General features: G+C 49.6%; 1 protein-coding gene and 1 pseudogene across 1 annotated transcript; both read left to right on the plus strand.

The window, feature by feature from the left end:
- The first annotated feature begins 321 nt into the window (after positions 1-321).
- SERPINA3 (serpin family A member 3) lies at positions 322-10732 on the plus strand. Its single transcript, XM_058567957.1, has 5 exons — positions 322-364; positions 2256-2909; positions 4549-4822; positions 7448-7598; positions 8685-10732. The coding sequence occupies exons 2-5, from the start codon at positions 2273-2275 to the stop codon at positions 8886-8888; spliced, it is 1266 nt and encodes a 421-aa protein (XP_058423940.1). The 5' UTR covers positions 322-364; positions 2256-2272; the 3' UTR covers positions 8889-10732.
- Positions 10733-24380: 13648 nt separating this feature from the next.
- Positions 24381-26057, plus strand: LOC131421186 (putative serpin A13; annotated as a pseudogene).
- Positions 26058-27899: the final 1842 nt, after the last annotated feature.

Raw genomic sequence — 27899 nt, forward strand, 5'->3', positions numbered from 1 at the left:
TATTTTCCAATGTTTTTCTCTATATTTTCTGGATTTTCGCATGTTCCTCGATGAGTATTTTATAACCAAAAGAAAAAAATAGGAAAGTTTGTTTGTTTTTGGGTTTTTTTAAAGAGGCAAAAAGGAGCTGTTCCCGTAACTGGATTGTTCGAGTAGATCTAATAAATCCATGTTACCAGAAATGCTCATTTGGCAGTTTCCAGTCTGAAAACAGAACACTTGGTTGTCCCAGCTGACATTTCCCGAGCAAGGGGAGGAGTTCTTTGCAGGGATAAATAAGCCTTAGCAGCCTGGACAATCTCACACTCCGGGGGGCAGACGGCAGGATTGGAATCCACTAGCTGCACCCAGCTCTCCGAGGCAGGTAATCCAGGATGCTGGTGTACTGGGAGCAAAGAAATCTGCTTTTCCAGGGTGGTTCTGGGCCTTGGCCTGGAGCCTGTGGGATGCGTGTGGGGAGGGAGCCAGGTGGAAGTGTGCCGGAGCGCTGGGGACAGTTTCAGTGCCCTCTGAAGGCCAGTCTTCTCTCCGGGTCTGAGTTTTCACACCTGCAAAGGGTGGACAGGTCACCAGGGCTTCTACGGTCACTTCTGCCTCGACACTTCTGGATTCTGATTCCAGCTAGCTGCGTACCCCCATACAGCTGTGTATGGACCCTCAGGATCAGAAGTCCCTCCCCTGAAGGCAGGAGGTGCCTCCCCTTGCCTGGCAAAGGGCGCTGCTCTCAGAACCTGCTGCAGATGGAATCATTGCACTGGGTCCCTCTGGACAGAGGCCACAGGGTCTCCATGGAGGCTCCCCGGGGCTCCGCTTCCCCTCCAGGGCCCCGGCCGAGCAGACAGGCAGGCTGCGTCTGCCTAGCAACAGAGAAGGCAGGACTGCTCAGAAACAGCCCGCCAACTTGCGCAAACTGAAAGCCCTTTTTCTTCAGAAATAATTTTGGGGAAAAAAGTGTTTAACTCTTTTCCAAAGAAATAGTTGCATCAGCCCAAGTATAAACAAACAGTTGAGGCAACTGAGCTGCCTCTGTTCCTGGGCTTGTCTGGAGGCGTGTCCACAGGCCTCCGTGAAAATCAGCTGACTCCCTCTCCTCCCACAACCTGTCTCTCCCCTCCCTTCGCCGCCTCTTCCTCTCCCCCCCTCCCCTCCCCGCCCCATCACACAAGTTGTCCTTTTCTCCTCTGAACGCTGGGACTGAGTGGGCAGAGGCTAAAGGTAAATAATCCTATTTGCTGCAGTCTCTGGCTTTGAACTCAGACTCCCTCCTATCTTTCCTGCAATAGCTCCATCCCATCTCCCCATGGAATCACAGCTCTGGCTTGTAGTTTCTGAGATGGGGGCATGTGGGAGGAGATAACACCCCTGGAACCTGTATTGTGAGCCTGGCACCTTCGTTGTACAGAGATGGGAATTGAGGCTCAGAGAGGTTCGGCCACTTGCTTATCACCACACAGCAATCACAAGTGGCCAAAATGAAATCCTAGTGCAGGTCTCCGAGACTCTGAAGCCCACACTGCTTTCTCCCCACTAGGAGGCCTTTCCAGGCTTATAGTGGAAACAACTACCACATGTCAACCTGGCAGGGGCTGAAAAGAACATTCCACTTTCCTTTGGTCTTTGCACCAACCCTTATCAGGACCACTTAGGCTCCAGCTAGCTCCTCTCTAGCTGCTTTTTGTGCCCTCTCTTAATGAGCCCTCACTGTGACCAGGCACCACGCACAAGGTCACATGACTTGTCATTGAGAGAGGACCTGTGGTCCCTGACTCGGTCCACGGCTCCTTCCCGGGCTTACACTTGGGGGGCAGACTAGGGATATGAGGGGAAAGGAGTCCCTGCTTTCTAGTCCCCTCTGACCGGTGTCCACTCACCAAGCAGGAGGGAGAGGCTGTGTTCTGACTGGACGGCACCTCACACCCATCTCTAGCTTCCCCACCCAGTAGCCAGGCAAACCAGGCTTCTCACCCCCTCCTGCACTTGCTTGCTGTGTGACCTCGGGCAAGCCCCTTCACCTCTCTGTGCCTAGTTTCTCCATTGGGGAAAATGGCAACAACTACTGTACTTACCTCAAAGGGTGAGAGGGAGCACAGAATGTAGTCATGCATGTTGGATGCCCAGGAGAGCGCCTACCCACGGGAGGTCACAGAGCTGGCAGAGGCAGAAACCAGAAGGCAGGGCACGTGGGTGGGGGGTCAGTGGGAGGCGGTCAGGGCACCATCTGGCCCTCTGAGACTTAAAGGAGCTTTGCTTTTCAGGGTTGAGGGCAGAGGGAATGTCACCTCTCCTGGCTCTGGGGCTCCTGGTGGCTGGGCTGTGCCCTACTGTCCACTGCCTCCCGGGGGGCGTGCTTGACGGGGAGAATGTGACCCAGGAGGACCAACACAGGAGGACGCCTGCGGACAACCTCAGATTAACCTCCAGCAACACCGACTTCGCCTTCAGCCTCTACAAGCAGCTGGCTTCAGAGACCCCCAAGAAGAATGTCATCTTCTCCCCGCTGAGCGTCTCCATCGCCTTGGCCCTCCTGTCGCTGGGGGCCCGCGGCACCACCCTGAAAGAGATCCTCGAAGGCCTCAAGTTCAACCTCACGGAGACAACCGAGGCAGAAATCCACCAGGGCTTCCAGCACCTTCTGCGTACCCTCAGCCACCCCAGCAACCAGCTGCAGCTGAGCGTGGGCAACGCCGTGTTCGTCGAGGGTCAGCTGAAGCTGCTGCACAAATTCAGGGACAATGCCAAGTCTCTGTACGCCTCTGACGCCTTCCCCACCGACTTCCAGGACTCCGTCGCCGCCGAGAAGCTCATCAACGACTACGTGAAGAGTAAAACCCAGGGGAAAATTGAGGATTTGGTCAAGGACCTTGACATGCACACAGCCATGGTCCTGGTGAATTACATCTTCCTTAAAGGTAAGTGACCAGCTCGCGGTTCGGAAGAGAACAGACCTCTAGTTCCGAGCCTCCAGGGCTATTTCTGTCCTGGCTCAGCGGACTGTGTTATTAGGCAAACTGCTATAGAAGGGGGGTGCCCTGGGCTTGTGGGGAGGGGCATGGGCACCGAGACCCCGCCCTGCCCATAGGCATTGTCTTCTCTTGGGGTTTTCCGAATTATAGTTTGTCATTGCAAGACATACCTGCAGATTTGCTCATTAACTCTTTGTCTGAGCCGGAGCGGCATTTTCTATTCTGACTTAAACTTGCCCAGCTACTGGAAGCAAGGAGCTCTTTTGGACACGCTCAGGAGAGGCCTCTGCCAGGGTACACCTCGGAGTGGTTTCTGACCTGGGCATGGTCCAGACCAGGGGGACTCAGTTTCTGGGGGGTCCCGGCGGGGCTGGTGGCTATCTTCACGGGAAGACAGCCTCTAAGGAGCCTGGCCGTCCCAAGCTTCTGCAACTGTTCCCTCCTACAACCTTGAGGATGGAAATGGTGTGGTCACCATCTGAGGAAGGTCCTTGGGGGACTCTTTCTCAGATTCTGGTGAGTCCAGTGCCCGATCCCCCTGACAGCTCAACAAATGCAAACCTCAGCCTGTCGCTTCTGAAGGGCGGAGTGCAAGCAGACAGATTCTGCCTTATGGAGCCAGCGGTCCAAAATGGGATGAAAAATAGATAGGGATGCAAGGAATGAGCACTGAGTCGGTGGGTGGTAAGGCACCTAAGAGACGCGAGCTGTGTGGAGACCCAGAGAGAGCCCTGCGCTAGGAGTTCTCAGCTGAGTCCTGGGGCAAGACCTCCTGGACCTGTGTTTTCAGCCGTAAATGAAGGCGGGGAACTGGATTTCTCTGGAAACTAATCCAGGCCAGACCTGCTGTGTTTGTTCTCTGAGTCTCCTGTGTTTTCCCTTCCTACCAGCCTGACTCTCTCCTCCCCAGGGACACAGCAGCCAGCCTGCTTTCCCTCCTCTCCTACCTCTAACAATGGGGACGCCAGCAGGGTAGAAAACAAAGTGGGCAGTGGAGGTGGCTACACACTTCCAAGGAAGCCCCCAGGTCTCTAATCTCCCCAGCAAGCTCCCACCTACCCACTGAGTGCCCCAGTCCTCCTGGGGGTGCAGACCTGTGCCCCTCTCCTCAGGTGACTTCCGGCCTGCCTTTGGGGCTCCCATGTTGCTCCTTGCTTCAGCCTGCTTCACAAGGCTGTGGGTACACGTGCACACCCCTGCAATGCCAGTGACTATCAAGGTTACTGACATTGTTCCTTTAAGGAGTCAGGGATTTCCCATTTCTCCGCAGGCCTCCAGCCTAACCCCCATCTCTCCCTTGCACTCCCAAATTCCTGTTGGTTTCTCATTTAGCCCAATTAACCAGATCTTTGTTTCATGGCCCCCTTCCCAATCAGGCCCCGCGGGGCTCACCCCCATCCCCAATGGCTTACCCACTTGCCAAGGTGTTTTTGCAAACCAGGGCAGGTCCACCTCTAAGGGGAACTGTGAGGTGGCTGTTGTTATGCTGAGTGTCTTCGGTGCTCGGGGAACCCGGGCAGAGGAGGGGTAAGGCAGGGCAGCCCTTGCGCTCACAGAGTTCTCCAAATGCCCACTCCACCTCTAGCCAAGTGGAAGACGCCGTTTGACCCTGAAGATACTTTCCAGTCCCGGTTTTACGTGAGAAAGAAGAAGTCAGTGAAGGTGCCCATGATGAGCCTTGAGGACCTGACCGCGCCCTACCTCCGGGACGAGGTGCTCTCCTGCACCGTGCTGGAGCTCCAATACGCCAGCAACGACAGCGCCCTCTTCATCCTCCCCGACGAGGGCAAAATGGAGGCCGTGGAGGCCATGCTGTTCCCGGAGACCCTGAGGAGGTGGAGAGACTCGCTGCAGATGAGGTGACCCTCCCCAGGACCGCCTTCCTTCACGCCATCCCCACTCTCATGCCCTACTCCCCAGCCTCTACCACTGGGGCCTCCCTGATGTCCGGGTGGGGTGCAGTGGAGGCAGAGCCCGTAGGGACAGGGGGAGTTTGGGGTTACCTTGCCCTTTGCTGCCTGCCTGGCTTTGGGCCTGAATCTTTTTCTTCTCTGAGATGAGGACATCGGAGGGGATGGGGGCTGAGGCTTCCTCTGACTCTAACGTGCTCTAAGGCACAAGGAATCCTCAACACAACCCCGACACTCATGTATGCTCTTGTGCCTCAACTGCTTGAAGGTGGAGGGGACAGATGGAATTGTCATCAGCTGAGGGGTGAGACGGGCTCTGAGAATCAGCTTTGTGCTGGCTATGAGTCATTTGTTTATTCCTCTGATCAGCATTTGTCGAATAGGTTAATTGAGCACCTACTATGTGCCAGGCACTAATTCAGACCATGAGGGTATGTCAGCAAGTAAAACACAAAATCTCTGCCCTCATGGAGCTTACTCTGTAATTGGAGAAGAGAAACAAAAAATAAATATAATAAGTAAATTATTTGGTATGTCAGGTGAGAAATGCGGGGGGTAAAAGGGTAAAAGGATTAAGAGAAGTAGACCAGAAGGTAGTTTGTGATTTTAACAGGATGGCTATTAGGTGATATTTGAGCAACAGCATGACAGAGGTGAGGGACTGAGCCACGTGGATATGTTAGGGAAAAGCATTCCTGGCAGAGGGAACAGCCAGTGCAAAGCCCCTAAGGCAGGAGCAAGCCTGGTATGTGCGAGGGTTAGTGAGGCCAGAATGGCTGGAGCAGAGTGAGGGAGAGGGAGAGTTGGGGGAGACCACGGTCCCCCAGGGGGTGGCTCAGGTTATGTAGGGCCATGCAGACCCCTAGAACACCTTGACTCTCCCTCCTCGAAGTGAAATGGAGAGTCATCACAAGGTTTGGATCCAGAGAGTGAATGATCTGAGTGTTGTTTTAAAAGGCTCACCCCAGATGCTGAGTGGAGAGTAGACTGCCCAGGACAAGCCTGGGGGCAGGGAGCCGGCTAGGAGCCTAACGTGGTGATCCAGCCGAGAGCTGGTGGTGGCTGTGTCCAGGAGGGAGGCTCGAAGCGTGAGAAGTGGTCGGGTTCCGGATAAACCTGAGAGTAGAGACGCAGGCTAGGTCATGGAATTCAGGAGACCAATATCAAGGGGAACAAGTGAGGCAGAGGTAGTTCTAGGCCCAGTCCCTGCAGTGGGGCAGAGGGAGGGCGTCTGGACAGCTGTGGAGGGGGGAGGTCAGCAGCCCCAGAGTTTCGCTCTCAAGGCTCACAGGTGGCCAGCGTGACGTCACCCACTCACTGCTCTTCTCTGGGGCTCAGCTCCCTACTGAATGGGGAGAAGTGTCCTTGTCCGCTGTACTGACTGGGCGGTGTTGAGAATCCAGTGGATGTGGAAGGCGCTTCATAAACCACAAAGGGCGAGGGACCTGCCTAGGCGGGAGGCTGAGGCTGCAGCCCTTCCCCAGCCGCTGTCCAGAGCGCCGGATGCCTCCTGAGGCTGCCTGCCTCTCAGCCCCAACTCACTGCGGATCCGAGGAGACCCCTGGGCCCGGGGACCCCACTCTACCCATCCGTGTACTCCCTTCCCAACGCTTTCCTTCCTTTGGCACCAAATAGCTCTCACATAGCTGGGGCTCAAAGAGTAGATGTAAGTAGATAGCTTTAATTTATGAAGCACTCAGGAAATATGCCCCTACACGTTCCTGGTCCATGGTGGGTCCTTGATAAATATTTGTTGAATGAATGGATGAATGGACGAATGAGGAAATGAATGAATGACTGAACATGGAGAGGAATAGACACCTTCCACACTCCCACAGGACTCCATGTCTAATGGGAGACACACCTCCTGGTATTTGGCAACTATAAGACCAGACAGATGGTGACGAGAGTCTTAATGGAGATGTCAGCAAAGAGAGGGAAGCTCGGAGGTGGGAGACGTCATCTCTTGCTCTAAGAACTCACTGCCAGCCCTGCTCTGAAGCAGAAGTGGCCCCCGCCCTCAAGGAGCTCGCCGGGGAGGCAACATGGGACCTTCACTTGATTGTTTCAGGATCCCCAAGGCCCTTTGAATGCAGCCCCCAGGCCCCTAGCCCCTGCCTGGCCCCTCATCTCTCTCCTGCCCACCCACTAAGGCTGCTTTCCAAGCTGTGAGCGTCCCCCCTTTCTTTCCACCTCCTGCAAGTTCATCCATCTGCCTCCTGCCCTCCTCTTTACCCAGCTAGCTCCTTCTCCTCCTTCGGGACATAGGCTTGATGCCACCTCCTACAGGAAGCCTTCCCACTGCACTGCAAGCTTGCAGGAGGGCCAGCCCAGCACCACCACAGCCCCCTCCCTGACACACTGGCTGACACGTGTGGGCACTTACAGACGTGAAGGGATAATTAATGTATTAAGAAGAGTAAGCACAAGGGGTCAAGAAACCAAGACAGGAGAACTTACTTCCAGTGAGAAGAGGGTGGTTGGAGAGGCAACCAGGGAGACCACGCTGTGAGATGGGAGAAAACCGGGCACTGAGTCAAGCAGATGCTCAGATTTATTTTTCTCATTTCCTAGATGGATAGATGAACTCTATCTGCCAAAGTTTTCCATCTCCAGCAAGTATAATCTGGAAGATGTACTCCCCCAGCTGGGCATAAGGGAAGTCTTCACCAACCAGGCTGACCTGGCAGGAGTCACAGGAGCCAGGAATCTGGTGGTTTCCCAGGTGGGTCTTTCAACTTTGGACAATTGATCTTCTGTGTCAGAGCTTGAATGGTGAAGGCCAGGCAGACGTTTGGGGAATCTTGGATTTGCATAAATAACTGCATTTCTCATTATCCACTCACCCTCCCTGGAACTCCCTCAAGCCCAGGAGAGCTGGGTTACCACCGTGTGGGGGCTGGTCCCCGCCTCCCCTCCAATGTAATGTGACGCAGAAGCCCATCGTGGGGAAGAGCCTGGGGTGGAATCAACAGTGGACCCCCTCCCATCCTCCACTTTTTACTGCCTAATGGGGCAAATAGTTAAAGTCCTGTACCCCTCAGCTTTTTCATCTGTAAAACAGGGGTGAGAGTCTTGGGTAGTGTGCAGTGCCCAGCAGAGCAGGTAAGAGGTAATAACAATGGCTATGGGGCAGTTGTGATGGAAATACGCTAAGAGCAGAAGAGAAGAAGACCAGGGACCCTTGCACAGTGTTCCTAGAAGCAGAGTGGTCAGAACACAGGGGCAGCTGGGCTCCTCTGCACCCCCCTTCCAAAGGACATGGTGATGAAGGGACATATGCAGAGTGGCCCGCATGGTCCAGGGATGTGAAGCCACATCCTACGCAAAATAGCCTGGAGCTCCAAGGATGTTTAAGCTGGGGCAGCAGAGATGCTGAAGGCAGTGCCAGCCCGCCCAGTCCAGGGATGTGTCTGCATCAGCTGCTTCGAGGTGGAGGGGCTGCTAGAAAGTTGATTGCAAGATAAATGCCTTGCATGGCCCCTGCCCCTCCCCCTACAATAGTGGGTGTTTTGGGGGCGGCACAGTCTCTGGACTCAGACAGAGAGGGATTCAGATCAGGGTGCGGTACTCTGTACCTCTATGACCCTGGGCAGATCACTCACGGCCTTTGAGCCGCAGTTTGCACATCTGTGCATGCAAAACCGGCTGATGGGGTTGGGAGGAACAAACAAACTGAACACGTTGGACAGCACAGTGACAGCCTGCGGTGGGTGCTTGATAAATGTCAGTCCCCTTAGAGGCACACAGGCAGGCTGCACACTTCCCTTCCACCCTGTCTCCAGTGGGTAATGTTCTGGTGTCCCCACAGGTGGTCCACAGCACCGTGCTCGATGTGGCCGAGGAGGGCACGGAAGCAGCTGCTGCCACGGGAAGCAAAATTACTTTCTTGTCCGGAAAAATGGGCCCACTGACCACTGTGCGTTTCAACAGGCCCTTTCTGTTATTCATAATCAGCAAAGACACCCAGAGCATCATCTTTGGGGGCAAAGTCGCCAACCCCAATCAAGCCTAGAGCTCCCCTCCAAGCGCTGGGCCCTTCACTAAGGAACCGGGTGCCTGGGTTTCTGGGTGTAGCCTGTGCTCCAAGGAGACTTGGGTCATCTCTGAAGCTAAAGGGGATAACACAGACAAGACCACATCTTATAAAGCACGTTAATGATTTCATTTTTGTTCCAGCTTTGTTGGGATATAATTTACACATAAATTGTGTAAGTTTAATGTGTGCAACGTGACGATTTCACACACACACACATACATAGTGAATAGTGTCAGTTAACACCTCCATCACTCCACATAATTACCATTTTGTGTGTGTGTGGTGAGAACGTTTATGATCTACTCTCGTAGCAACTTTCAATTATATAATACAGTATTGTTAACCATACTCACCATGCTGTACATTAGCTCCCCAAACTTACTCATCTTCTAACTGGAAGTTTGTACCCTTTGACCGACATCTCCCCATTTCCCCTACTCCCAGCCCCTGGCAACCACCATTCTACTCTGTTTCTACGAGTTCAGCTTTTTCCCATTCCACATATAAGTGAGATCATCCAGTACTTGTCTTTCTCTGTCTGACTTATTTCACTTAGTGTAATGCCCTCAAGGTCCATCCATGATGTCACAAATGGCGAGATTTCCTTCTTTCTCATGGCTGCATAATATTCCATTGTGTGTATATATATACCATATTTTTTTATCCAGTCACACTTAGACACTTGAGTTGTTTCCACATCTTGGCTATTGTGAAGAATGCTACAATCAACATCGCTGTGCAAATATCTCTTTGAGACAGTACTTTCATTTCCTTTGGATAAATACCCAGAAGTGGGATTGCTGGATCATATGGCAGTTTTATTTTTAATTTTTTGAGGGACCTCCATACTATTTTCTATAGTGGCTGTACCAGTTTACATCCCCGTCGACAGTGCACAAAGATTCCCATTTCTCCACGTCCTGGCCAACGCTTGTTATCTCTTGTCTTTTTATAATAGCCATTCTAAGAGGTGTGAGGTGATATCTCAGTGTGGTTTTGACTTTCATTTCCCTGATGGTTAGTGGTATTGAGCATTTTTTCAAGGACCTGCTGGCCATTTGTATGTCTTCTTTGGAAAAATGTCTATTCAGGTCCCATGTCCTTTTTTTAATCAGATTGCTTATGTTTTTTCTAAGTCATATAAGTTCCTTATATATTTGGGATATTAAGCCCTTATCAGAAAATGATTTGCAAATATTTTCTCCCATTTGATAGGTTGCCTTTTCATTTTGTTGATGGTTTCATTTGCTGAAGGTTTTTGGTTTGATGTAGTCCTGCTCATTTATTTTTGCCTTTGTTGCTTGTGTTTTTGGTGCCAATCCAAAAACTCATTGCCAAGACCAATGTCAAGGAGCTCCTTCTCTGTGTTTTCCTCTAGGAGTTTTATGGTTTCAGGTCTTATGTTTATTAAGTCTATAATTAATTTTTTGAGCAGCATAAGAGAGGAGTCTAATTTCATTCTTCTATATGTGATTATCCAGTTTTCCTGACACCATTTATTGAGGAGACTATCTTTTCGCCATTGAGTGTTCTTGGATCCCTGGTCAAATATTAGTTGACTGTATATGCAAGAGTTAATCTCCGTGCTCTTGACTCTGTTCCATTTGTCTATGTGTATTTTTATGACAGTACTATACTGCTTTGATTGCTATAGTTTTGTGATACAGTTTGAAATCAGGAGGTGTGATGCCTCCAGCTTCATTCTTCTTTCTCAGGATTGCTTTGAAAAATTAAAAATATGTGGAAGTTAAACAACACATTCCTGAACAATTGATCAAAGAAATCAAAAGGGAAATAAAAACCATCTTGAAACAAATGGAAATGGAAATACAACATACTAAAACTTATGGGATGCAAAAAAAGCAGTTCTAAGAAGGAAGTTTATAGTGATAAACACCTACATTAAGAAAAAAAAAGATTCAAATAAACAACCTAACTTTCAAGGAACTAGAAAAAGAAGAACAAACTAATCCTAAAGTTAGCAGAGGGAAGGAAATAACAAAGATCAGAGCAGAAATAAATGAAATAGAAACCATAAAAACAATAGAAAAGATCAATGAAACTAAGAGCTTGTTTTTTGAAAACATAACAAAATTGACAAACCTTTAGTTAGTCTAAGAAAAAGAGAAGACTCAAATAAATAAAATCAGAAATGAAAGAGGAGACATTACAACTGACACCACAGAAATGGAAAGGATCATGAGACTACTCTGAACAATTATATGCCGACAAATTGGAGAACCTAGAAGAAATGGGTAAATTCATAAAAACATACAACCTACCAAGGCTGAATCATGAAGAACTAGAAAACCTGAATAGATCAGAAATAAGTATGGAGATTGAATTAATAATCAAAAATCCCCCAAACGAAGAAAAGCCCCAAACCAGGTGGTTTTGCTGGTGAATTCGACCAAACCTTTCCAGAAGAATTAACACTAGTCCTTCCCAAGCTCTTCCAAAAAGCTCACTCTTGCTGCCATGGGGAGCATGCCAGCCACGCAGTGGGGGGTGGGCGTGGGAGTGAGACACGTGGAGCACTGGAGGTACTCGTAGGCCAGTTGGGGGGATCTGTGGGTGAGGCGCTGAGCAGCTTGTGAGTGGGCCTCACAACGGCATCTGTGACGTGGTTGTAGGATCCACAACGCTATATGTTCCAAGCCCTGGCTGCTGATCTCTCAGCGGCTCACTGCCCCACTCTGGATTGCACAAGAGAACAGTGGCCTCTTCGACAGCATCCCACACAGGTAGGGAAGCCGGGTGACCACTCACATGCTCTTACTTTCCCCCATGGGAGAAATCACAGGCTGAGAAGGGCTCTCTTGGCACTGAGCTGTGCTGCCTCGGGAGAGGGGTGACACGGGTAAAGTGAAACTGTTCCTCTTACTCTCTCCAACGCATCCAAACTTGGATTTTTTTTTCCTCCAAGTGCGTGCCGGAACTTCTCCACTGGACTCCGGGACTTTCACAAAGGACTTTCTCATCCGTGGGTGATTATCTATATCAGTGTTCTGCAGTGGCTTCCAGATCACAGCCAAGAGGGGCTGGAGCCGGTTCACGGCCACTTCAGAGTCCAGAGCTGGGGCTGAGGTCTGTATGACTATTACCTGATGCACAGGTAGGAGAGAGTTCTCCTGGCTCCCTTGGCACGTGGTGCTGGATCCCACAGCCCCAACAAAGGCACTTTTGTCCACGGATGGATGCCAAATTATTGTTGTTGAGCGGGGGATAAGAGTCAAGGATGTCTTATTCAGCCATCTTACTGACATCATCCACAATGATTTTAAAGTTTATTCAAAGAGGGTAAAAGTGACATATTACAAAAGGGGAATGTATTGATTAGATTATGCTTTAGAAAGATCACTCTGGCTGAGGAGAGGAGCATGGATAGGGGATGGGTGTGAGTTGGGTGAAAAGAAGAGAAACAGAATGACCAGGCATTCTAGGCTGAGCCAAGGAATTGGGACAGTGTGTAGAGAAAAGGAGATTAATTGAAGAGATGTTAACAGGTATAATCGAGAAGACTTTGTGATTGTGCAGAGGACAGGAAGGAATCAAGGATGACCCCCAGGATGCTGGGCTGGGAGCTTGGGAAGCTAGAAATCACACACTGTTCTGTGAGCTAAAGCTTACCAAATGAACAACATTTTTCTGCAGGAAGATGATAAGCTCTGATTTGAACATGTGGAGTTTGAGATGCCTGTAGGTCACCTAAGAAGGAAAGGCCAACAAATAATGGGCTCTATGGATCTGAAGTCAGTAGGGAAGTGTGGGCTGGAGAGATGGATTTCATGGTCTTCGTGTGTAGGTGGATAAGTGAAATCATGGGTGGTGATGGATATCTTCGAGAGCGTGTATCTGCCGACAGCCTGGAGCCATCCTTAACAAAACTCCAACACACAAGGGAACAAGCAGACCACGAAAAGACCTCCAATGAGATAGTAAATGAGTAGGAAGAGGTGCAGGAGGAAAAGTGTAGTCTCGTGAAGGCGAAAGGAAGAAGATGTTGCAACAGCAGTGAGTGGTCAGCAGTATGGAACGGGGCTGGGAGAGCGTGGAGGGGAAGAATGACGAGTGTCCCCCAGAATAGTCCAACAGCTGACAATTGGTGATCTTGATAAGAACAACCACAGTGGAGGGAGAGGGCAGGAACTGGATGATAGTGGAGGGTGGGAAGAGGAGAGGCCAATTTGGAGAGTCTACAATATTAACATCGCTTCACAGCAATTTGGTATCAAAAGGCAGGAAAGAGGAGAAAAGAGACTTTGAGAGTCATGTTGGATAAAGTGAGGATTTTCATTCCTTTTTTTTTAAATGAGAGATGTGAGCATGTTTAAATAATAAAAGTCAGAGAGAAAGAGGTGTTGAGGATAGAAGAGGTTAATCAGAGATGGCGAAATGGGGGATGGATAGGATGCCCAACACAGGAGGGGAGCCTTTTGACCAGAGATGTCACACACCTTTCATTCTAGAGAGAGGACAGGGAGGATGAAAGTGTGGCTTTAAGCATGTTGGCAAGTCAGGGAGCTGCCCTCAAATGACTCCTATTCCCCTCTGTGCTGTAGAGAGAGATGTTGTCTACTGAATCCATCTTGGAGAAGCAAAGGGACAAGAAGTCTGGAGAGGGGGAGACAAGGAGACATCAGTAAACCTCAAAGTTCTAGCAGGCATGACTAAGGATCCCTTAGGGGCTGGAGCCCATGTCACTGACCTGTGCCGGTGTGTGGTCTCCAGGCACCTTGCAGTCCAGACACAGACTAAAAGGAACAGACTGCTGGATGCTACCGGAGTCGAAGTTTCCCCTGGCTACAGGGATGGAGGGACCATCAGTGGCTGACACGAAGGAAAAATGAATCTACTTAAAATATTGACCAGAGAGTCATTCAAATGATGGGATTTTCATATTCCAGGCTGGGTAAGTTAGGAAGCGATGGCAGGAGAGGCTGATGGGGAAATAGAGGTGTCTGGAAACAAGATGGTACTTTGAGGTTGAACACACGGGATGATTCATATATTGCTAAAAGGTTTATACTTGCCCAGCATCCATTTTATGCAGATTTGTTGGTGAGGAAATGGGGGGGAAAATGCCCACAGACTCCATGCAACTTGTTCCTCTCCTTCGAGCTTCTCAAAGGCTTTCCTCTGGCCACACAGCTGTCGATGGTGGCTTCAGACTCAGTGAGACTCGGTTCAAATCTCTTTTTTTTTTTTTTTTTTTGTGAGGAGATCAGCCCTGAGCTAACATCCGCCAATCCTCCTCCTTTTTTGCTGAGGAAGACGGCCCTGGGCTAACATCGGTGCCCATCCTCCTCCACTTTATATGGGACGCCGCCACAGCATGGCCTACCAAGCAGTGCGTCGGTGCGCGCCCGGGATCCGAACCAGCGAACCCCAGGCCGCCGCAGCGGAGCGCGCGCACCTAACCGCTTGCGCCACCGGGCCGGCCCTCGGTTCAAATCTTGAGTGGACACTTAATAGTTAGACAGCCTTGGCCAAATTACCTGACACTGCTGGCTGTCACTGCCTCTGCACTTCAGTGGTCGGTGAGCATTTACTCTAAAAGACCGTCGATTACTGCTGTTACTATTACTAATAATATTACCAACGATAACACACATCGAAGGCTGGGTTCCACCACCCCACTCCACCCCCACCCCGCTCTCAGCAGTACCACAACCTGCTGGACATTTACGTGTGTAATCTGCTGTCCCCATAGGTGCAGCATAAGTCTGTGATTGAGACAGCTGAGGAGGGCCCCGAAGTAGCTGCTACCGTGGGCACCAAGATTCACTTCTTGGGGTTGGCCTGGTGGCATAGTGGTTAAGTTCGAGCGCTCTGCTTCGGTGGCCCGGGGGTTCACAGTTTTGGATCCCAGGCGTGGATTTACGCCCCACTCATTGAGCCATGCTGTGGTGGTGTCCCATATAAAGTAGAGGAAGATGGGGACGATGTTAGCCCAGGGCCAATCTTCCTCAGCAAAAAGAGGAGGATTGGCAATGGATGGTAGCTCAGGGCTGATCTTCCTCACACACAAAAAAAAGATTCACTTTTTCTTAGCAAAATGATCCCGTCGACCATTGTGTATTTCAACGGTCCCTTCCTGATGGTCATCGATTCCCCAGACACCCAGAGCATCCTCTTTCTGGGCAAAGTTGTCAACCCCAATAAGCAATGAGACTGAAATTGCAACTTGCAAAGCAAACTGTGCTAGGACTTGCAACCCCAGATAGGCTGTACTCAACCATGACTTGCCACTTGGACTCTCTGGGTCCAGACTGTATTAAGAGTAGCTTGTTCAGACCATGTGTTCCAACATAAGGCCACGGCAAACTGTTTTCAGAGTAACTGCACAGACTCACGGGTTCCAAAGATAAGACCACTGACTACTCACCTACTTTGTAAGTTCTGCCCATGCCTTCTAACTATCACCCTAAAGCCACTGTGAACTAACTCTAGCCCACGAAATCCTGTAAGTACTTCTCCTAACTTCCCCCTTTTGAGACATTACCGAGATGCTCTTCAAGTGGTGCTCCCCCTTGCCCAGCAAGTTTAATAAACCCAGATTTGTGTGACCCACGGGGTTCCCTGGTGTCCTTTGTGGGGGACAGCAATCTCAAGAAAGCCTAGAATGCCCTGCAGAGTGGGAGGTGCCCAGCTAATGGATATAAAGCAGGAAGGTCGGGGCCTCGGATCTCTAAGCCTGGCTACATTCTGGAAAGCTGAGCGATCCTGGGGAGCTGCCGATGTTCCTTGAAACTCCACGATTTGTGTATGAAGCTCTGTAAAAACCCGGGAGTCAGTAAAATGATCAGCGCTGAGGCCTCCTGGCTGCTACATACCCACTTCCTTAGACCAAATACTGTCCTAGCACAAGTCTACGCTGCTCTGCCTAAATGGAATGACATACAGGTAGGAGGCAATAGTAGAAATTAAGGCAAAGGGTGATAGCAGACTGAGCAGGGAAGGTAGATGTGAAGACAAGAAAAAGGGACATTTTGAGACATACTTAGGAGGTATCATTGATAAGACTGAGTGATCAATTACTCATGGAGAAGGAGGGACAGTCTGAAGTAAAGATGATCTCAGGTTGCAGGATTGGGAGCTTGGGAAACTGGAAGATGCCATTTGGTGAGACGGGTAGTATAAGAGGAGAATGATGCTTTATGAGGAAGATCATGAGCTTGGATATAGACCTGAGATGTCTGACCATCATCCACAAATAAAAGAACAGTACACAGTGGGTTCTACAGATCTTGAGTTCAGTAGAGACATCTGAGCACGAGATGCGGAGATATGTTAAGGCTGGGAGAGGATGAAACATCCCCGTGAGAGTGCGTAGAGAAGAGGGCCTGAGGGCCAATCATCAATAATCCCCACCTTAGAGGGACAGCAGACAGGAAGAGAGGTCACCCAAAGACACAGGAGAGGACTAGGAAGAGAGTTAGGAGGGAAACAATGAGAGAGAGAGAAAGGGAGAAGAGTGTCCACAGAAGGGGCTGGACCTAACCAAACAGAGGTCTCGGTGACCTGCAGGAATGTTTACAGTTGAGACATGGAAGCAGAAAGCAGACTGCAGAGTTTCAAAGAGAGTGAGTGGGGATCAAGGCATACAGCAAGTGTAGACGTTTATTTCTAGCAATTTGGCATCAAAGACGATGAGACACAAGAGGGAGTTAGAGAGGGGATAAAAGGAGAGAGACTTTTTTATAAAAGTTAATGTTGAGTCAAACTCGAGCATGTTTAAGTGCTGAAGATGAGAAGCCTGGAGAGAAGGAATAGTTGACAACACAGGGAAGGGAGATATTAATCACTAGATATTAATCAAGTTGGTGTGGGGCATCGACGGGTCAGTGGGCTGTAGGGGACCTGCAGAGAGAACCAGGGTGAGGTTTCCTGTCTCACGGATGGGCAAGCACATGGAGACCAATGTCGAAGGTCCTGGGAGATGCTCAGAAAGCAGAGGATCCTGGGAAGATCTTGGCCCACAGAGATCCCCTGGAGGGGTGGCTGGCTTTGACTCTCTGACTGGATAGGCTGAGTCTGCCTGTCCCTGGACTGAGACAAGAGCAAGGAGACCAGAGAATAAGGAGTGGCCCTGGGGACTCTCCGAGAGGTAGTGCTCAAACATCCCCCGCAGTGTGGGGAGAGAGACTGCTTCTCCTTCCATGGTTGTACTTGACACAACCTAGAGCTTGCAGGATGCATTAGTTTTCTATGGCTGCTGTGACAAATCACCACAAACTGGGTGACTTAAAACACAGCCTCTAGTGCAGAATCCATTCCTTGCCTTTTCCAGACTCTGGTGGCTGCCAACACTCCTTGGCTTGTGGGTGCATCACTCCAACCTCTGCCTCTGTAGTCACATCAATTTCTCTTCTTCTGTCTGTGTCAAATCTCTCTCTGCCGACCTCTTATAAGCACACTTGTGACAGCATTCAGGATCCACATGGCTAATCCAGGACGATCTCCCCATCTCAAGATCCTTCACTTAATTACACTTGCAAGGACCCTCCCTCTTTTCTTTTTGGCATAAAGGTAACATTCACAGGTTCCAAGGATAGGGACATGAATATATTTAAGAGAGTCATTTTCCAGCACAAGGGGCAATAAAAAAAAAATAGAAATAAAGAGCTCTTAAATGTTCCAGAAAGGGAAGAGCAGAATTAGAGAGAGAGAGAGGATAAGGGAAAGTATTTGTGATGGTCTCATCTCATTAGGGTGGGAAATGGCCACCAGATTTCAAGGGAGGAGGGGGGAATAATATTCCATGTGGGAAAAACAGTACATTTTGATTGGAAAAAACAGTTGATATCTTATTCCCAAAGGATGATTGAAACATGCTTCCAATTTTGACCATTGAGAAAAGGAAGGGAAATAAATTTACTTGACCTTCAAAATAAATATATGGCAAAAAATGAAATTAATAGAAACGTAGTTAAAGTAGAAAATACAAGGAAAAGAAAAAGAAATAAACAAGAAGAAATACATCGTAAATCTAAATTATGAAATAAGGAACATATGTGAGAATATATTTTCCAAAGAGAGCCAAAACAATGTTTCCCGTCCCACAATGTGACCTTGGCACTCCCTGGGAAGCTCTTTATGACTGTCTCAAGCAATATGGCGGAGTGCAATGACTCCCTGTGACTTCTGCGTCTAGCGCACCACTGTGAGGAAACCCGAGAGCCTGGAAGAGCCTCATGGAGGTGTTTCTCCCCACAGCTCCAGCGGAGGTCTTTGTTGACAGCCAGCATCGACCACCAGACAGGGAGGGAGGAAGCCTTCGAGGTCTTCAGCCCCAGCCATTGTCAGAGAGTAACCACAGGCGACACCAGAGTGAAAACAGCCCACCGAGCCTCGTCAGAGTCAAATGCCAGAATTGTGAGAGATAATAACAATAAATCATTGTAGTTTTATGATGTGACATTTCTACACCCAGCAAAAATATTCCTCAAAATTGAAGGCAGAGTAACGATATTTTCAGACAAACAAAAGATTAGACAAGTCACTACCAGCGGACCCGCATTACAAAAAACGTTAAAGCAAGTTCTTTGGACAGAAGGAGAATGACACAGATGGAAATTGGTATCTAAATCCAGAAATGACGAGTGTCAGAAATGGTAAATAAGTCGACTTTTTCCCATTTTAAATGTCTCTGATGGATAACCAACTGTTTATGGCAAAAATAATTGCAATGTACTGTGGAGTTTAACATATGTAAAAGTGAAAGAAAAAACAACGATAACAGAAAGGACAGAGCGAGAAAAAAGCAAAGATATTGATGTGAGCTTCTTACACTTTCCTTGAAGAGATATAATGTTATTTGAAGGTATATAGTAGTAAGTTAAAGATTTATTGTAAATCCTCAATCTGCTGAAAAAATATAAAACAAATAAGTATAGCTAATAAGCCAACAGTTGAGTAAAATGGAAACATAAAAACTACTCAAATAAGCCAAAAATAAGACAAGAGAAACAAGACAAAACACAGACGGATCAAATAGAACACAAACAGCAAGTTAGAAGATGTCACCAAATCATATCAATAATCACATTCTGTAGCAAAAATTACATCAATTTATTCACTCATTCATTCATTTATTCACTAAATATTTGTGGAGTACCTACCATGTGTTAATCGCTGTTGTCTTACTGAGAATACAACAGTGTGGAAAAGCGTCAGGGGCCCAGCTCTCGAGGAGCTTTAAGCATAGGAATGGGCACAAATAAGTGAACTTGCAATTAAAATATATTGTAACATATTCTTTGATAACAGAGTGCGTAGAGGGGGACCTCTACCTCGCACTATATATAAAAATTAACTCAAAATGGATCAAAGACTTAAATGTAACAGCTAAATCTATAAAACTCTTAGAAGAAAACATAGGAGTAAATCTGCATGACCTTGGATTTGGCAATGAATTCTTAGATCTGACACCAAAAGCGTGAGCAACAAAAGAAAAAATAGAAAAATAAAAGATGACCTACAGAATGAGAGAAAATATTTGCAAATTATATATCTGACGAGGGAATTGTAGGTGGAATGTTGAAAGAACACTTACAATTCGATAATAAAAAGACAAAGAATCCAATTAAAACCTGGGCAAAGGACTTGAATAGACATTTCTCCATAGAAGATATCCAAATGGCCAATAAGCACTGAATAGATACTCAGCATCATTCATCACTAGGGAAATGCAAACCAAAACCACAATGAGATACCACCTCACATCTACTGGGATGATTATAATAATAATAGTAACAGAAAATAGCAAATATTGTCAAGGATATGGAGAAATTGGAACCCTAGTATACTGCTGGTAGGAATGTAAAATGGTGCAGCTGCTATGGAAAACAGTTTGGTGGTTCCTCAAAAAGCTAAACATAGAGTTACCAAATGACCCATCTAGGTATATACCCAAGAAAAATGAAAACATATGTCCACACAAAAACCTGTACATGAACATTCATAGCAGCATTATTCACAATAGCAAAAAAACTGAAACAACCAAATGTTCGTCAACTGACCAATGGATAAACAAAATGCGGTAAATCCATACGATGGAATACTATTCAGCCATGAAAAGGAATGAAGTTCTGATACATGCTACAACAGGGATGAACCTTGAAAACATTATGCTAAGCGAAAGAAGCCAGACACAAAAGACCACATATTGTACAATTCCATTTACATAAAATGTCCAGAATAGGTAAATCCAGACATACAGAAAGCAGATTAGTAGTTGCCAGTGACTGGGGGGAGGGGAGAGTGGGGAGTGGCTGCTTAATGGGTATGGAGACTTTTTGGGGGGTGATAAAAATAGTTTGAAACTAGATAGAAGTGATGGTTACACAGCATCATGAATGTACTAATTACCACTGAACTGTACACTTTAAAATCATTAATCTTATGTTATGTGAATTTCATCTCAATAGAGAGAGAGACTTAGAGATATATTAACTAAATACCACGTGTAGACCTTGTTTGGATCCTAATTCAAACAAACTAACTATAAAAAAAAATCTGGGAACCAGTTAGAAAAACAATAACTTGATATTTGATAACATTAAGGAATTATGGGTTTTTTAGGGTGTAATATGCTATTGTGGATGTGGTTTTTTCTATTCTTATAGATAAAATGAAAGGACGTGTAGGATTTGCTTCAGAACAATCCAAAGGGATTAAGAAATTGGGAAGTATGGAAAAACTGATACTGGGTATGTGGGGGTTCATTATGCTATTCTATTTCTGAATGTTTGAATTCTTCCATAATGAAAATTAGAAATAAAAAAATCCTTGAGGGCAGGATTGTGCCTTATTCCCCAGTATTTAATGCCTCCTCAGCATGCAGTGGGCACTCCATAGTGAATGAATGAATGAACGAATGAATGAACACAATGAATCTCATGCTTGACCTCTGCTGTACCCTCCCTTGAGTGAACATCGGGAGAAAGCGTTGAAGGTCCTGGGAAGTCAAGAAGTTCTGTGTGGGTGTTTATGTCCAGGCTGTGGATGAGCAGAGCAAAAATAAAATAATAATCAACAAAGCTGGGAGAAAATAAGTCTGGCTCGCACCCGCTAACCCCTGTAAACCTTGTCTCTGCACTCGGTCGGCAGGCCACCGTTGTGCCATCCCTGCCACCAAGCCAGCTCAGGAAGCACAAGGCATTTAAGTTGCAAAAGTGTTGCAAGTGCTCTTTCTGTTGAGTACATGTTAACTTTTCTGTTCATGCTACATTAAAGTGGAAAGTTCTATCGACTTCCCTGAAGAACTGGTCATTACAATTTAGCCAAATTAGAACACTATAGCCAAAATAAATAAGCAATCACGACATTTCGGAGAGTCGTGGCCCGAGCTCCGTGGAGGCAAGTACTCTGACCTGGGCGTCTGCACAGAAGCCTGGCGGGGAGTAGGTGACCCCAGATGCGTGTTGGATGAGAGAACAAAGCCAGGAGAGGCTGGAGCATCGCTCCAATTAGCTCAGCCCTTTACTGCTTTCCAAGAATGTCCGTACGCACCACTAAATTAATCTTCACAGCAACCTTGAGTGGTAAGGAGGGCAAAGGGGGAAACTGAGGCTCAGGAGAGGGTCAGGCTGCCATTCAGTGGTGTAGTGGAGACTCAGGCCCAGGACACCAGCCCCAGCTGAAGAGCACCACCCGTGCTCCATAGCGCTCTCTTCTCCATGCGTGGATTTCCAGCCTGAATTGAGGGCAGGTTGTTTTCCTCATTGTTGTTGTGCTGAGGGTGGACACTGGGCCAAGGGCAACCTCAGTAGAGTCTGTCACAATCCTCCCCTCAGGGACGAACTTCTGTGTCGGGGACCATGCAGACCTGCTGAATCTCCCCAGCTCCTTCCAAGGCTCATGGAGAACATTCCATTTCAGGTGAGTGTGGGGCTGTGGGGGGGGGGGGCTGCAGTCCTGGCCCCCCAGCTGGCTCCGTGAACCTGCCACAGGTTATCTCATCACGAGACACACACGTGCATGCACACACACACGTGCACACACACATATGCACGCTCATGCTCCAAGACCTGCACATATAGGCGACCGTCTGGAGTGGGGCCGGCTCACCCCACCTCCAGGACCTCGAGCACGCTCTTCCCTCTGCTGAAACCCTTTCCTGGCTTCTCCTGATCCATCTTCCAGTCTCAGCTCAGGGGCCACCTCCTCCAGGAAGCCTTCCAGGAACTCCCTGCCTTCCATGTCCCCGCAGGCTCCCCGGTTACTTCTTGTAGGCCACCTCTGACTGCCATTGCTCACAGATCTGGAATCAGCTCTCTGCATTTCTGTCTCCCACAATAACTGGTGAGCTCCTTTCAGGCAGGGCCCCTCATGTCCTGACTGCTGAATATTTGTTGAACAAGTGAGGCAATGAGTGAATGAACAAGCTTCCCTCTGGGCTTCAGTTTCCCCATCTGTACAATGTTCAGATTGGACTGTGGCGTCCGGTCAGCTCGAAAGCTCTGTGGTTTGAATGAATAAATGAGCGAATGAGTGAATGTTAAATGCAACAAGGAAATGAACTTTCCATAAACTTCTCAACGAAGCCACGGTAGTCACAAAGCAGATCACCAGGCAAATGAAGAAATGGAGGCCCGTCTGTTCTCTGCCAAGAAATACACAACGTGGAACAAAGCTTACAGACCAGGCTTTCCTGGAAGCTGAGTTCAGTGCTTCTTCCTTTTATAGATGAGAGAACTCGAGTTCAGAAAGGTTCAGAGCTGCCCAAGGTCACATGGAAGATCACAGCAGGACGGAGTGGGGTGAGGATGACCAATCCTGTCAATAATTAACCCAATCCCAGCAGGGCCAAGCAGGTTTGTGGTGGGGGGAGCTAGGAATGATGGGGTGTTAGGAGGTGGGGGCCCAGAAGGCTGGGGAAATGCCTGTGCTCCACGGGGAGGGCCAAAGCCCTAGGATGAGGTTTTCTAGAGGGTAGCCCAAGGACCATTTGTTCTCTCAACAAATGCTGTTTGAGTGTCCACTCTGTGCTGAGCACTAGGGATTGAGCAGTGAATGACATAGACAGGATATCTGCCCTCATGAAGCTTACCTTCTAGTGAGGAAGCCAGATAAATATGTCAGATCATACCAGGTGGGTGTAAAAAAAACAAAGCAGGGCATAGAATGACAAGGACAGAGGTGGGCCCTCTCTGAGGAGATGCCCTTTGAGCAGAGAACTGAGTGAAGTCAGGGAGTGAGCCATGGAAAGGGCTGGAGAAAGGCTGTTCTAGGCAGCCAACAGTAGGTGCAAAGGTCCTGAGGCAGGAATGAGCTTGCTAAGTTCTAGAATAGCAAGAAGGCCAGGGTGGTTAGAGCAGAGGGAGGGAGGGAAGCATGGTCAGAGATGAGGTCAGAAGGTTGTCCAGGGCCAGATCACACAGGGCCAGCTAAGGGGCAGTGAGGAGTGTGGGATTTCTCTTCAGTGTGATGCGAGCCATTGGTAGTCTCCAGCAGGAAGTGAATGAATGAGTCTGATTTATCTTCTCAAAGGATCACGGTGGCTTCCTAAGTGGAGCCAAGGGTCAGCTCAGGCCTTTACTAAAATAGGTTCTAGGCTCTACTGAGATCTGCTGAGTCAGAATCACTAGTCAAGGCCTCACGTCCACTGGGGTAATAATATCTGCTACTTCCCGGGGGAATTCTCTGTGCAGGCCGCGGGCTGGGTCAGCTTGGTGCATGATCACTTTGAATTCCTACAACTCTGAGAGTGGGCAATCTCAGCCCCACCCCCCAGAGGCAGTGGAGGACCCAAGGGCTAAAGTGACTTGAGGAAGGTCAAAGGTCGCTGGGTTCCTGCACAGCAGAGCCTCTGGCTGAGCCTAGGTCGCCAAGCCTCCTCCCTGCACCACGAGGCGCCTCCCCACCTTCCCTCCAGGCGCTCTCTTCAAGTCCAAACCCAGGGCCGAGGAACGGGGCTCAGACGGGCTAAGTGACTCACCCACAGTCACAGTCTGGGATGTGGGCGACCAGGACTGAAGAGGGGTCAGCTGGAGGCGGGGCTCTGAGTTTCTCAAATGAGACCCATTCCCTGCGTGTGAGCAGGAAGCAGGAGGGGGGAGGACACGATGGAGCCCCCCAGAGAGGGCAGGGGGGCCCCTCCAAGCCACAGGAAGCAGCTGGAGAAGACTCCCCTGACTTGAGACCTGTGACGCGTCCAGAACCCGGGGACGGGCGTGGCGGGAGCAGGGCCTCAGCCCCTGGGGAAGAACAGCGCCCCCGCGTGCACTGCGGTGCGGGGTGCCCCTGGCAGGTGCACAGCGTCTGCGCGCTTCTGTTCAGATGGGGGAGTAAAAACAGTGCCTCCCCTGATGGGCTGAGGTGAGGACGAGGAGGACGTGCCTGTGAAGAGTTAGCGTGATGCCTGGCACAGACCTGGTGGTGCATGAATATCATTTGCTACTATTACTGTTGTTGTTGTTGTTTTCTCTCCATGCTCCTGCTTCCAGAGCAAGGACCCCAGAGATGGAGGTCCCTGGGTGGTGGCCGCTGGTCACTATGCTCACTGCTGCATCTCACCGCCTGCCCCTGGTTAACCAAGAAGATTCCCATCTTATCGACCCCGGCCCCCAGGACAGCTCTCCCAGGCCTGCCGGGCCTCGAAATTGCCGTGAGCAGCGTAGACTTGGCCTTCAACCTCTACAGACAGCTGGCTTTGGACGCCCTGGAGAGGACGTTCTGTTCTTCCCAGGGAGCATCGCCTTGACCTTGGCCATGCTCTTCCTTGGGGCCCCGGAGGCCAGCAGGACCCAGCTCCTGGAAGGCCTGGGGTTCAACCTCACCGTGGTACCCGAGGCCGAGATCCAGGAGGGCTTCCGGGAGCTGCTGCTCAGGCTCCCTGTGCAGGACCCTCAGCTCCTGCTGACTGTGGGCCAGGCTGTTCAGCGTGCTGGCCCCGGGGGCCACCCAGGAGCTGGTGGAGGCCCAGACGCGCATCCATGAGTATGTAGAGAAGCAGAGCCGAGGGAAGATGGGGGCCTGGACGGAAGAGCTCGGGAGCGAAATTGCAGCGATCCTTGTGCATCACGGGCTCCTCAGAGGTGAGAGATACTATGTAGATCTCCTGGGAACTGGGGCCCAATCATACCCCAGCCCCACTCTTGACAGCATCCAGGAAGCCTCCCCTGCTGACTTAGCTATAGGAGATACTCAATAAGTGTCTGCCTACTGAATTCTTAATGCCTCTGCTTGAATACCTCCAGTGACGGGGAACTCATCACCTGTCCTGTTTTAATGGTACTTGTTCAGTTTGTTTTCATAGAAGGATTTTTCCAAATTCAGTGTGCATAAGAACTCCCTAAAGAGCTTGTTTAAAATGTGGGTATCCTGCACTTACCCCCAAGAGACTCTGATTTAGGGGCGAGGTGAGTCAGGGACTCAAGACCCTGCATTTGAAGAAACTCTCCTCCCTTCCCTGCACAGGTGGTGGCTACAGGAGGGCTGGGATCTCCACTTCGAGTAACCCTGTACACGGCAACTGCTGAACTAAGAAGCATGAATTCCCTTCCTCCGGCAGGTCCCAGGAGGTGTGGTTAGAGCGGAAAGAATCATCAGGAAGGGAGGTCCTTTATTTCCTCCAAAAGCCAATAAGATTAGGTGCCTCGCTCGTTGATCACACTCCTTAATCCAGCAGATGAAGTCTGTCCTCCTCATAGTTGTACAGGGCTTTGTGGGTTTCCAGGGGTATTCACACCCGTGATCTCATCTGCCCACACCTGGATGAAGCAGACAAGGCTAAGATTAACGTTCCCATTTTACAGATGAGAAGACAGATTTTTTTTAAAGAAGAAAAGTTATTCTCCTGAGCCAGTGAGGCATTACTCAAGTATGCATGGATGAAGATTTACCGCCAAGGGTGGCAACGGCACTTCCCCTCCCCTCAGCCTGGTGGGCGCGACCCTTTGACCGGTGTGCCACCAGCCCAAAGGAGTTCTTTGTGGATGAGCACAGGGCCGGGCAGGTCCCCATGATGAAGCACAAGGCCCGCCACGGCTTCCTGCATGTCCCCGAGCTGCAGTGCACCGTGTGCAGATGGACCACGTTGGGAATGCCACCACTTTCCTTGTCCTCCCCAACTGGGCTGGAAGACGGCCCGCTGCCCAGAGCTCCCATCAAGTGGGAAGTCTGCTCAGGACAAGGTAGACCACCACAGCAGGGTCCCCGGGAGGCGGATCCTTGTCCTCGCTCAGTCACCCTGCAGGCCCCCTCAGTGCATGCTCACCCTAGGGCACTGTCACCCCTCAGGACACCGCCACAGGACACTGTCACTCTCAGGGCACTGTCACCCTCCCAGGGCATTGTCACACCCAGTGTACTGTCACCCCCAGGGCAATATCATCCACCAGGGCATTGTGACACTCCCCCCCAGGGCACTGTCACTCTCAGGGTGTTGCCATCCCCAGGGGACTGTCACCTCACCCAGGGCACTATCACTCCCTAGGGCACTGTCACCCCAGGACACTGTCATCCCCAGGGCACTGTCACCCCATCAGGGCACTGTCCCTGGCCTCCCTGGGTGGGGCCCAGGGTGGGGCCTGAGAGGGAGCACTGAACCGGGAGTCTGGAGGCTTGTTCTGGTCCCAGCTCTGCTGCAAACCTGGGAGGTACTGTTACCAGATACATACCCAGGTTCTTTACCCACCACACAAGAGGGGCCAAATAAAGACTGGAACGGCAGGCTTATGGCAAGGAAAGAGCTTTTATTTCGGGTGAGGTCAGCCGGGAGATGAGGGCTCTCAGATTTTTCCCGCCCCCTGGAGAGATGGGAGGCAAGGGATTTTAAAGGTTGTGAGGGATGTGGCTACTGGTAGGGAGGGGGAGTCTGTGGCCTTGCTGGTCAGCCCTTTCCCACCAGCCTGCATTTGGTCCTGTGAGGCTGCTTGCAGAGATAAGGGAATCGCAAATGGGTGTCCTTCAATCATCTCCGTGGTGGATGGTGGATTCCGGCGCCAGGAAGCCAAGGAGTTGAGGTCTGAGAAGTTTTAGCTTCTTGACATCAGTTTCCCTGTAAGAAACCTTAAGAAGTGGTAATTAGCCAAACTTCAGTGTGAGCCCAGCTTGAGGCCACCTGGGCTTTTAACAATTTGTAGCATCTATTTGCCTTGTGAAGTTCAAGGATACAAAAAAACCAATAGTTACATATGAATGTAACTTAGAGAAGCAGGGAAAGGGGATGGGTGCTTTCGGTTTAAACCCCATATGTTCTGGGTTTAATGTAGGGGAACCGATATCAGGGCCGGAATCAGTATCTTGACGGGCCAGAGCTCCAGGCCCTAAAACAGTGGGGGAGGGAAAGGGAGCCCGGGACAGACGCTGAATGGAGGAGAGTGTGCCTTTTAGAAAGCTCTCCCGGCTGCCCCTTGGAGAGGAGGGGGTTGAATGGGCAGAGAGACCAGAGGCGGGAAAGGGGGTGAGAAGGCTGCAGTTGTGAGGCTGGTTAGACGGGTGGGGGCTGGAGCCTGCAGAGAGGCGCGTGTAAAACGGGATCTCAACAGCAAACCAATTTCTTCCCTCCACAGAGAACTCAATTTCTATTTCCCCAAATTTTCCATTTCCAGCACCTATGGACTAGAGATGCTCCTCTCACGGGTGTCTGTGGGCAGAGGCTCCCAGGGAAGCCTGCACTGAACATCTCTAGAGTAAGTTGGGGATCAGGTTTTGGTGGTGGGGGAGCTCTCAATGTCTTTTGTCAACTCCTGGAAGATGTGCGGTATCCCCTTAAAGACGGGAGATGGTTTTCTATAACTTTGCAAGTTACGAGTTGCTTCTCTGCATTTATTCCACATTATTGCACACCTACTACTACAAGACACAGGGGATCCCACAGGGAATAAGGCCCCATTCCTGCCCTCAGGTGACAGAGAAGGAAAGGGAAGGCGGTTGACGTGCACACCGTCAGGGTTGGAAGCTCAGAGGAAGCCTCCTGGGAAGGTCACTCCTGATTTTAGGCCTGAAGGACAAGCTGTGGAAAGAAGGGCCTGAGAG

This window comes from Diceros bicornis, chromosome 24 (assembly GCF_020826845.1).
Source record: "Diceros bicornis minor isolate mBicDic1 chromosome 24, mDicBic1.mat.cur, whole genome shotgun sequence".
Taxonomy (NCBI): domain Eukaryota; kingdom Metazoa; phylum Chordata; class Mammalia; order Perissodactyla; family Rhinocerotidae; genus Diceros; species Diceros bicornis.